Genomic DNA, 12056 nt, shown 5'->3' with positions numbered 1-12056 from the left:
AATTTTAGTATAATCTTCCACTCTAATATCTTTAGGCTAAAGAGAGAGACCATTAATAAAAATGAATGTTTGCGAAATTAAATTTTGGTGCTCTTCCTCCAGGAATTATACGTGGGACCACTCATGTTCAAAATGATTGTTGCATATCTATAACTGTCTTCTTGTAAGAATATAATTCGATAATGATTTTGCAGGGTACTTTTAATACTGATACTATGTGTATAATCGGAAAAAATATATATATGTGGTAAATTTCATAGGAAAAGAAGTATAAATACGAAAATTAGAATGAGTAAAACAAAATATTGCTAAATGGACAAGAAAGTTTTATTTTCGTTTTATTGTTCTTATTTACTGCTCTTTTGACATGAAATTTGCCACATACATGTCTTTGCCTATTATAAATATACTAACATTATAAGAAATACCGGGAGAATTCGTTATCAAATCACATTCCTACAACAACATATTTATAGACATGCGACAATAATTTTGGACATGAGTGTACCTCCCCAGTATTTGCCTGGTGTGAATGAGTAAAATCCCGGAAAATTTCATTCAGGATGGCTGGCCTGAGAAACCGTTTTACACTTTTTCTACCGAGTGTCTCCACCGGGTATCGAGCCCGGGACCGCTCGCACCAAAGACGAGAGCGCTAGCGAGCAGAATAATAACACAAAATTTCTGAATCATAGAAAGAATAAAGTATCGAAACACGTGTTACGAAGAATTAAAAGTAAATAATAATTTATTCTAAAAATAATATGTGACAATTAAATACATGAGATGAATACTTTACGAAGAGTCATAACTGTTCACGTATTATAAAATGTCGAAGAAGGAAAACATTTTTTAAGTCACCTACGGAGGAAATAAAAATACCTGAATTAACACTGAATACTAACCTCATTGGCAAAGAAAAGAAGTGAATTCTTCAATTCGTTTTATACTTATTTTTATGGTACTACCATCAATTGTATGATTCCTTGGCTTTTGAAACACCATTCTTTGAGCCTTGGCATGTGAACAATGGAGACTCAAGCACTGATCGTTTGTTTGCCGCTTTTCGTTCTGCAGGTGAGAAGTTTCCGAAGAGCGTGACAGAACAACCCTTAGGTTCACGTTTGTATTAACTTTTTTTTTATATATATATATTTACTGTAGACTTGCGTTTCTTATTTTTTTTTTTTTTGGAAAGTGAGGAGCAGTGGTGGATCTAGAAGGTAAAAACTGTGTGTGTGTGTGTGGGGGGGGGGGGAGACAGCCAGAACCCAAACTATGATAAGTATATCATGAGTTAACAAACTTACAAGAATATATAAATAATAACTTCATTTGAGGGGATGAGCGCAACAGTGGTCTAACCACCATTTTTTAAAAAAGAAAAATCAAGTTAAACTTAAACACATGTTTACGTACAATATATATATATATATGTACAATATATAGACGGTTTTTTTTGTAAAATATATATATGTACAGTCACGAACATAAATAAATGGAGGTTGGAGCCATTATTTCTTATGGCTGAAACCTCCATTTATTTATGTTCGTGACTGTACAATGTATGATACATTCAACCACTTGTGGTTGCTTTTGGCATATTGTACAAAAAGCACATGTGTTTAACTTGATTTTTCTGCATTTTTTTTTAAAAAAATGGGTTAGACCACTGTTGCGCTCACACCCTCAATTACTTTTGTCGCTCAAAAATCTGGGGGTTGTTCCGGAGCACTTTTATTAGTTGGTTGGACTTTACCGTCCCTTTTCAGCATCGAGGAATATGAGATATAGCCCTACAGTTTAAGATGGAACCGAAAACATTGTAATGCGTTCCAATAATAAGGCTATCCCATCGGAAATCGAACTCTCGATCTCGTGCATCATAGACAAACTAGTTAGCAACGAGATCAGCGGGAGAACTACTTTTGTTAGAAATTTGTACAGAATATCCTAGTCTTGTCTCATTGAAAAACAAATTTATAATATATTTTTTGTTTTGAACAAATAACACTATACCTGTGTAGGAATATTAAAAAAAAATATATTATGAATTAAAATTTATATAATTTTAAATTGGTTTTAACTAGAAGAAAATAATAAAAATAATTGAAGACCATGAAGAAAATCCTTTTAGAATTTGTATAACCTTAACTTTATTAGGCTCAATACTATCCTGTTTGTTTGGTCTAAACTCTTTCAGATTCTTAAATATAGCGTATGATACGCAATTCATTTACATTTTCTTTATTTATGTCCTTTTCGGATCAATGTTCAATCTAAGGAGAAAACAAGGAAAGACAGAAACGCTTGTTTAGACGAAAGGCGTTGTGGTAGAGCAGTAATAATATTCTTGCTGTTGTTACTTTGAATGAAATGAAATCTTTCAGTTTAACGTCCCACGATTATCTCCTGCAGGCTAAGGGAGACGGATGATTAAGACAACTGAATCATGACGCAAGAATTGGTGGAATGAGAATCTGGAAGGAAATGGGAGTACTCCGAGAAAAAGCACTCATCAATGTTGTGCACCATAAACTTATTTGGCCGGGGATAGAACCAGAGACTGTTAATTTGAAGGTAAATATACTTTCCGGCACCGAAGCCGTATGAAACGTGGTTCTATACAATAATGTAAGATCCGAACTACTCATGGACTCACACTTCGCAAACTAAACAGAGTCTCACGTGCATCCCAAGCACATAATCGCAAGGTAGCTCCTGTAATAATTTTGTTATAGGGGTGAATAATAATAGAACTATAAGCATAAGAGGTAATCGACAAAGAATTAAAGTAATGAAACAGGCAATAGCAGAAGTATCTCCCCCCCCTAAGTGCTCTAATTCCATTACTTGGGGTCCCCATAATTTCCAGTTGTGAGAACGCCTGGACAGATGCAACACAACTTACACGTAACTTCTCTCGGTATTGACAATAAATAGTTGGTAGCACTGAGTCAGGTCTTAATGCAAGGAAAATTGTAAGTAGGTGACGCACGAAACAGAGTTCTCCATTGAGATGAATCTCTATAATTCAGAGCTTGCGGTCCAATGAACAATACATACTATTCTCAATATTGGTGTGTATGCTGTGCATTATTTCGTTATATATTGTATGTTCAGAGAAATAATAATAGACCCCGCATGAATCAAAAAATGCTTGAAAGTAGCTGAAAATATCAAATTTAGAACAACTGCTGGAAATAAGTTTGTAAATGATTGCCTCCATTGAGAGATTTTCTCCAATCCTCCTCATTCCATCTTTTTTTTTTCTGTAGAGAAGAAAATCTTGCTTGTCACACTGAGTATATATTAAAATTTATATTGAAACATTTGAAAAAGTTTGAACCTGGCCGGGATTTGAACCTGGGTCCACCGAACGGAAGTTCAATGCGCTAACTACTTACTTACAGCGTCACTTCATTTTCCACCTAAACTATTAGCTATTTAAAATCGTTGCATGTAACACTATACACAAGATACTAATGCTCGTATAAGGAGACGTTCCTTATGTGACTGTCACAATGATGTAGTAGAGGTTTCCTTCTTGAAATAAAAAGAGTTACATAGACCTTCGTCAATGAGGAAAATAACACGAAACGTTCTTGAAGTTGAGGCTATCTCATGGTTATTAACGATCGTCCCGATTTATATTACTACAATTATTGCTCACCTTAACTAATAATTTCAAAAGAAGACGACGCACATTATTATTATTATTATTATTATTATTATTATTATTATTATTATTATTATTATTATTATTATTATTATTATTATTTCCATTCTTTTAATTGTATCAACACGTGTAGAAAAAGAAAGTTGTATTTTTATCTTCCGTAACTATTAGTTTATTTTCTTATCTTTGTATGAGGAATATTACCAGAGTGGTAAAGCATCAAACTCGTAAGACAAAGACCCGGGTTCGAATCCCGTCGTGGCAATTATCTTTATTGGAAGGTATTGTCTACCTAATTGGTATTGTAGTTCTGTTATTCCGTTATTATTACAATTGGAAAGTCCATACCGAGAGAAATTGAATATTTTCCATGTTATCTCACATTGGAAATATAAATATTAAAAAATGTTAAAAATTTCCTTTAATTACCCAACGGGAATCCAACCCATAACCATTGGAATGGGAGACCGACGTTTATCTCACTACTGCAAGACATCGCTATTAATTAAGGGGCGAAAAACTTGGTGTGAAATGTCTTCAGCAAATTTCACACTTTTACGGTTCCAATATTGTAAACCTCTTGTTTCGGTCATAATAAAATAGAAAGTATTATGTAGAAACAAAGGTAAGAGTATTCAAGTCAAAATTGTGAAATTCAATTATTGAAAATGAGTGATAGAAGTAGTATTAGTGGATTTGTTGTAGCATTTAGATATGAGGAAGTTTAACGCCCTGTTTGAGCAGCGAGGCTAAATTGTTATGTGAAACTACAGTTTAAATATATCTTTTTGGGTATTTCTTTGTAAATATATTCTTTCACGAGCCATTAATATGTATTGCAGATTGTCGAGTTCAACATTTTATTTAGTCTAATCGAAATTGCGGAAATCAAAATCTCTAACCGCTGGCCCGCGAAGACATGCTGTATGGTCGGCGTACTCAAATGTACTTTCTATACATATTTTCTGTTTATTACGTTGTTTTGTATGGAAGTTTTGTACTTGTGCAATGTAGAAAAAGAAAACTTATAATGTAAACAACCTGAATCTCAAGCTACCCCATGCTGAAGGCTTCGGTGGACCAGCGATGGGCAACTAACGCACTCTGCTAAAAATTAGCCGCTTTGCAGCTACGATCTGCTGTGGCTCCACTTCCGGTTTGAAACTTATACCACTAGCACTAGAGACGCGACGAAATTTCCAAGAAACCACAAACTAACTCCCCCAAAATATGTTAAATCGCATACGTGCATGATTTCTTTACATTATGGGGTCATCAAATATTGAAGACTCAGGTGGGCAGATGACCTAGTTAGAATGGAAGAAAGTAGGATCGCTTTTAATGTTTTAACTGGAAATTCAATCGGAAAACAACCATTAGGAAGACCTAGGCCCAGATGAGAGGGCAATATTAAGATGGACCTCACAGAATAGGAAGCAAAGTACAAACTGAATCCAGTTGGATAAGGAGAGAAGTCAATGGAGAGCTTTTGTGAACACGGTATTGAACCTTCGTTTTCCATAAGCCATTGAGTTAATTACTAATTAAAACCCAAATGAAAATTTGGTTTGAGAAGGAAAGCTATGTCGCAGGGTTTATAAGGTCACCGTGAGAGGGTCAATCATACACGTCGGTGTAGTAGTTAGAAATAGGAGGTGGGCAACAACAATTCAATGTTGTCCCCTTGTAACACATGTTCAAAAGTGTTCGTCAACCGAGATGGAAGAAGCAAACCGGAAACTGACGACGTGGTAGCAGGAAAACGCGTGTTACTTAAAATGTCATTTCGTTTCTTATTTTGATTTGAGTATAGTTCCCCCTATTTGTCCAGGGGTATCTCACATAGAAGCAATTCTGAGAATTTTTAACAAAAGATACCGAAAATAAATTGTAAAGTACCTTTAAGGCTTAAACTTAATTCAATATTCTTTTATCAGAGGTAAAAATTGATTTTTCTTCTAACTTTCAGTGGAAGAGTGTATCAGCGCAGTATAACGTACCAGTAGTTGGAAATGAGTATTTAAGAAAAGAGGTAGGTAGATTGATCATCTATATGCCATATATTATAGAGACATATGGGGGGAGATTTGATTATCTCCTTTTGTTTATTAAAGTTGTTTCTATAGTATTCTTTCTCATGTAAATTTCTTTTTCAGACAGCACTAACTGTTATCTCAAAATATGGTCTGGCTCGAATAATTTTCTCAATGATTAGCAAGTAACGCAAAATTTGCTACTTGGAAATTCGTTCTTATCGAAATAAAGATATTGCATATGCGCCTGTTAGTGGTCCATAGAAATGTTTATTTGGCCAGATTGTTAAAGCATCGACTATATTTAAGGTGTCCCATAACTTTCGCGCCATGTCAGAACATGAACTTGGCACTTTTGAAATATTAATGATAACAGAAACATAGCAACTAATACATCAAAACAAAGAGGAATTTGTCGGCTAGTAGATATCTGCTAAAGGCCCACTTTAGTCTCGTGGTAGGTCTCGTCTTCTGATCTGAAATATGGAGCGACAAAGAACACTGTTTCGTGAGCTTCTGCTGTATGAATTTCAACTAAAACTTAAGAAACATCCGGATAAAGGAGTATATGCAGTAAGTTACGATACAGCAAAGGTATGGGTAAAAAAATTCACGTGAGGGTGACTATGACTTCTAAAAGGTGCTGAAAGATCCGCCACCATCAACATGAAGACGGTACGCCTAGCTGTGGAGGCAAATCCAAATACCGGAGCCATATGTGACTGATATGATGGATACCTCAAAATCAACCATATCAATGACACCGGTCACCGCATGATCTTACCCACGAGCACGCACAACAAAGGGTGGAGGTATGCAAAGCACTGTTGAACAACCTTACGAATCAATGTTTCATTAAATGAAATGTGACGTCAGACGAAAAATGGATTTACTATAGGACCTCGGATACTAGTAATGAATGATTGGACTCAGGCCAAGTCGAAGCAACTGTGATGAAACAGGGTACGTTGAAACACAAAGCCATGCTTAGTGGTGGTCCCTGATTCGATCCCAGCTCGCCCCGTGTGAACTTTGTAGTAGCCAAACACTGTTCTCGTGGGTAGTCGCGGGTTTCGCCCGTTTCCTCTTTTTTCTTCATTCCACCATTTTCATTCATTTCTCATCATCGCCGTCTCCTTTAGCCTAACCGGCATAACCATGGGACGTAAAACAAAGATTTCATTTTTACCTTCGAAGAATTCATGTAGGGGTTCTCACGTCCCACGGCTCCAAACAGATGGAAATCACTCAACAGGCCTTCAATTCAGTGCAAACTTCAATCCTGTTGTAGCGGTCAAAAGCGGAAAGTTGCTTTGGCGAATGCACACACTTTTTGCAATATTAGACTGTCATATATTATTGTATTTAGTGCTGTTATCGTGACTAAGGATCGCACAACATTTGGAAGTTTATGATAGGTTATGTTGACTATTGTCAACGATAATCTATTCAGAGTGCAGCATACTTCCAGGAATGGCTCCTATGGGATGAAATTATGGTGGCCGGGATCGTCAGTGACAGATGTAAGTCCATCCTTACGGCGCTTACAACATTCAAATATCTTACTGTGGCCCAATATCTTAAAGGTAACCAAGAAAGTTCTGTCGATATTTCACCCACCACCCTTGAACAGCGATAAGTCACCTAAGACATAACTGGAATATCAAAAATCGTCCCCATCAGCATCGACGACCTTCTGCCAACGTTCTGGAAGGCCATGGATTCCAACGCGGTAAAACTTGGTGATCCATGAAGCGAAGAAGGTATCAAGTGCATTTTGCACCTCTACTAGGGATTTGAACTTACGTCCTTTAATGCGATTGTCCAAGGAATGGAACAAGTGATAATCGGACGGTGCAATGTCCGGAGAGTATGACGGATTAATTAGTGTTCACCGTTCAAGTCGTAGAATGGTGTCCAGGATCATCGTAGCGACGTGGGGCTTAGTGTTGTCCTGTAGCAAGAGGACCCCTTTGCAATTCAGAAGTGCTGGCTCCAGAGTTTTCAGATTTTCTTAAACATGGCTAAATTGCTGACAGTACACAGTTGCATTAATGCTCTGACCAGCTGGTAACAGTTCTCGATGTACGATGCCGCGAGCAGTCTACCAAACACACAGAAGGACCTTCTTCTGATGCAGTGCTGGTTTCAGCTGTTTTGGCCCCAGGACATGGGATGCTAATCAATGATGATGGCACCGTGAAGCTTCGTACAGACCCACTTCACATCACATGTCAACACTCGGTCTAGAAAGGCTCCTTCCTCAGACGAGACAGCAAAGAAACAAAGGTGTCTGCTCGCGTTGCCCTCTTGCCCGGAGTCAAATCATGTAGGACCCATCGACTCAACTTGTAGTGCTTCCCAAATTGATAGAGGTGCGGTCAAATGGTTTCTCCACTCACACGAAATTGTAGTCCCAGTTGCTCACATGTCTGGCTATTGTTCGCCTCAATTTCTGCCTGAAGATCTTCATTTTGTACATGTGTTGGTCTTCCGGCACGTGGTGCGTCTTCGAGTGTTTCGTCACCGTTCTTAAACTTATTAAACTACCGCTGCACTGTCCGCATAGTCACGACACCCTCACCAAAAGCCTAGCATACTTTCCGCCCCGCTGCAGAGGCGTTTGACCCCAGTTTGAACTTGTACAACACACACCCTTTATGACGTTCTGTGGATGTCCCATGTTCACTCTGTCCTTACGCAAGTTCACGGTATAACTGAACTGCCACAACCAGGTAGTAGTATGTTGGATATACCCACACAAACAACTGACTTTCGCCTTACCTCCGTTCGCATTCAACTCACGGTGTGAGAGGCAATGGAATACAGACCTCCACAAAAAGCGACAAAACTTTCTTGGTTACCTCTATATGTCATTCTTTAGTAAAAAAAAAAAAACTTCATCATTACACACACTGTTTCATACTATTGTCCGCCATCTTGGATAACGTCCTCCAAACTAGCGAAGAATGAGTGCCGCCTACTAGTAAGGAACAGTGTGCATGCTCCCTCCAGCATAGTGTTGGATTTTAAAGCTGTAAAAAAGTCCAGGAATATCTTTTGTGGAGTCAAGACATACTGATAGAAGATATTGAATTGAAATGAACTTGGAACTAAATGCTTTTTTTACTGATAGTAAATGATTCATAGGGGTTTGAAAGGTGTATATTAACGAATGTGTAACACATATAATTACGAATGACAGATGAAAATATACAGAAACTGTCTAAGCTTCAGACATACTGTTATAAATGCTCAATGTAGATTTCTTTCGTCACACGACACACATCTATTTGCTACCTGACAGAAGAACCACGTTGTTGGCTTAGACGATGCGCTGAACATGACTTAGTGCTCTTCGCATGGCCTTCTAGATCTCCCGATCTAAAAGTTTGTAATTTTTTTCTCGTTTGTGGGCATGTGGAAGACACAGTGTGTACACCCTCAGTACCAACTACTTTGAGTGTGCTTGAAGATATGCATTACAGATACATTTTCGATCATTACTGGGGAAATGTTGGCGGGCATATGAGGTGTGCTAGACATCTGCGTAGATGTGTGTCGTGTGACGAAAACAAGTCACATCGAACGTTTGCAACAATATGTCCGAAATGTCTCTATATATTTTCAGTTTCTCTATATTTCCATTTATTATTCATTATTGTATGTAACATACTTTTTTTTTTTTAAAAAAAATAGCCTTTTTAACCCTGATGAATCATTTGCAATTAATCGATATACTTATTGTTTGCATATACACTGTGGAAATAATTATTTAGCAAAGCTATTCTTACTTTTTAAAAGTTAGTTTTGTGTCTTTTAGCTTAAAAGGTATAATTGTGGAATGTTAAACTAACAAAAAAGAAATCATAAGTTAGTTACCAAAAGAATACAGAGCGTTACTATTGCTAATAAATTCTTCTTTAATGAACTCCCAGTCAAAATCTTCTTTTTATGAGTGTTTTTTTCTTATTACAACTCATTGTGTATGTATAAAAGTAGGTATGTCATTGTCAGCGTTAGGGGATGACATAGAAGCATAGATAACAGTATGTAAATAAATGGCGATTTCTTTCAGGAAAATAAGAACAGTTTATTATTAAGGTCATTTATTTTATTTTCTAGATAACTAAGCATCAGAACAACCCTTCAAATATGTTATTTTATTCTGCTCCATGTTATCTTTGACTGATATACAGTATATATCTTATCTTTAAGCAATACAGGGTTCCCGAGAAGTACCTAGTAGACCCGAAGATTAAGGAGTAGGCGCACACGCGTGAACGCATTTCTGCATCGATGCATACAATTAACCCTGCAATGTTACATCATGTGTTCAGGTATACCGCGGAGAGATGGTAACCCTGATTAGATATGGAGGGCGGTCATGTACAACTGCTGTCATTGTGTTGTTTTATGGCGTCTTGTTTGATGTTATAAACACTTCATTTGAATCCAAGTATTCCTTCCCAGAAATCGTTAGGGACTTCTCGGACACCCTGTATTTCAGTTAAACAAAATTTTACATTTAAAAGTTAATGATAAAGTTGAGATATATCTAATCAAGTATACTTTTTACTAGTGTCCTGCTAATGTCATATGAAGAGTTGAATAAGGGTGTCTCAGCATCTGTTTTACTTTAATCAATAGCATTGTTCTCATATAGTCTCAATTTTTAGGCCTACAAAGAAAATGTTTATATTTTTTAAAGTTTTCTCGTAAACTACGCATGAGTCTTTAGAATCACGCATATAGTTTTGTTCAGCTGAATAAGATTTATCTTTGGACAATGCTTCTAATGTAGAATTAAAAATCTAAAACTACGAGGGCTCTCCAGAAAGTAAAGAACAATTGCGCATCGCGCTAGGCACTGACCCTCCGCCACTGCGATCGCGTGCACGGCAGTCGCCTCAGTATGATCCTAGTCTTAATGGTATGAGGTTACGCAGCGACTCAAAATGCCGGCGCCAATCGAAATTCCCTCGAAATGTGGAGTACGGAGTTCATGCCAAGAGAGCAATAATAAATTCAGAAGCCTATTGTGAAACTCTCCAACGGCTTCGATGTGCCATCCGAAAGAAAAAAAAGAGACGTGGAATGCTGTCGACAAAATGTTGCTCATCCATGACAATGAATGGCCCCATGCATAAGCACGAACACAGCAGGTGCATCAACGTCTAAAGTGAGAAATCTTTGGTCATCTTCCTTACAGCCCTGATTCGTCACCAAGTGATTTTCACTTATTCTCGAAACTTAAGGAATTTTGTGGGTGTAAAACAGTTCGCAAACGATGAAGAACTCAAGCAAGCAATGACAGCCTGGCTAAAATTTTTGGCGGCAGATGAGCATAATATCGTAATTGAAAAACTGGTCCCACGTTATAACAAGTGTCTTGATAACTATGGTGATTACATAGAAAAGTAGAGTAAGATCTTGTGGCTTTGTAAATAAAGTTTTGTGCTGATATCTTTTGTTTTTATTCAACTATGACAGAACGATCTTTAGTTTCTGGATGACCCTCGTACTATCAATATGAATGGGAAAGAAGGCTCAAGGAAGTCGAACAACGCCTAAATTCTAAGGTTACTGTTCAGGCATTTGTGTAGTGGAACTGATAAAAAAAAAAAAAACTCCAGAAAAATCTGTTAGAATGACCGGCTACCGGATTCGAACCCAAGATCTATCGATAGTGGGCGATGAACGTTAATTTGTAGTTACACTGCAATGCGTTAAATAATTTTATACTTTATTCTAGATTCCGGAAACTGGAGCATCACATCCTCAAGAAGCCCTAGAACGAATACTCCCTGCTTTTAGTGGCAGTGCACCTGCTCGAGTTGGAGGTCCTACAGGGATTAGTCCAACGGCAACGTTGCGGACAGGACTAAGAGATTATTACTCAGTAAGGAAAGATTCTTTTTTTGTTGTTTTGACGAATGATAATGGGTAACATTTTCCCAAGGGCTTGGACGTAACCCCAAAATTTACCGCTCTTCTCTCTAAATTTATAATCTTTAAAATCTATAAGCCCAAAAATATTCTGAAAGCATTCTTACCAATTTATCTGGCTGTTAATATGCAAGTCTGACAGGTATGGATACAAAATGAAGTTTTAAGAATACAAGTATACACAGTTTCACACACACACACACACACACACACACATATATATATATATATATATATATATTGGACTCTTTTTAATTCGAAGTCCAACGAGACACGAAAACACTTCGAATTATCCAACAACATTCATTTTCACATATATAACAACAAAGAAACCAAAGTACTGTGCATCAAAAACATGTTCATATGGTGTAGACTTTACCTTAGCAGCTTAGATC

General features: G+C 37.2%; 1 protein-coding gene across 1 annotated transcript in view; it reads left to right on the top strand.

The window, feature by feature from the left end:
* The first annotated feature begins 1002 nt into the window (after positions 1 to 1002).
* The window catches only part of LOC145661927 (uncharacterized), a 47226-nt gene continuing 36172 nt past the window's right edge, over positions 1003 to 12056 (top strand). The window contains exons 1-3 of the mRNA XM_081727276.1: positions 1003 to 1077; positions 5649 to 5711; positions 11468 to 11614. Coding sequence (XP_081583402.1) covers positions 1030 to 1077; positions 5649 to 5711; positions 11468 to 11614 — 258 coding nt within the window. The 5' untranslated portion in view covers positions 1003 to 1029. The remainder of the gene's footprint in view (positions 1078 to 5648; positions 5712 to 11467; positions 11615 to 12056) is intronic.

This window comes from Thermobia domestica, chromosome 10 (genome assembly GCF_964235325.1).
Source record: "Thermobia domestica chromosome 10, izTheDome1.hap1.1, whole genome shotgun sequence".
In the NCBI taxonomy this organism is placed as follows: domain Eukaryota; kingdom Metazoa; phylum Arthropoda; class Insecta; order Zygentoma; family Lepismatidae; genus Thermobia; species Thermobia domestica.
Note: the sequence above shows the minus strand (reverse complement) of the source record. Positions and strands in the feature narration are given on the sequence as shown.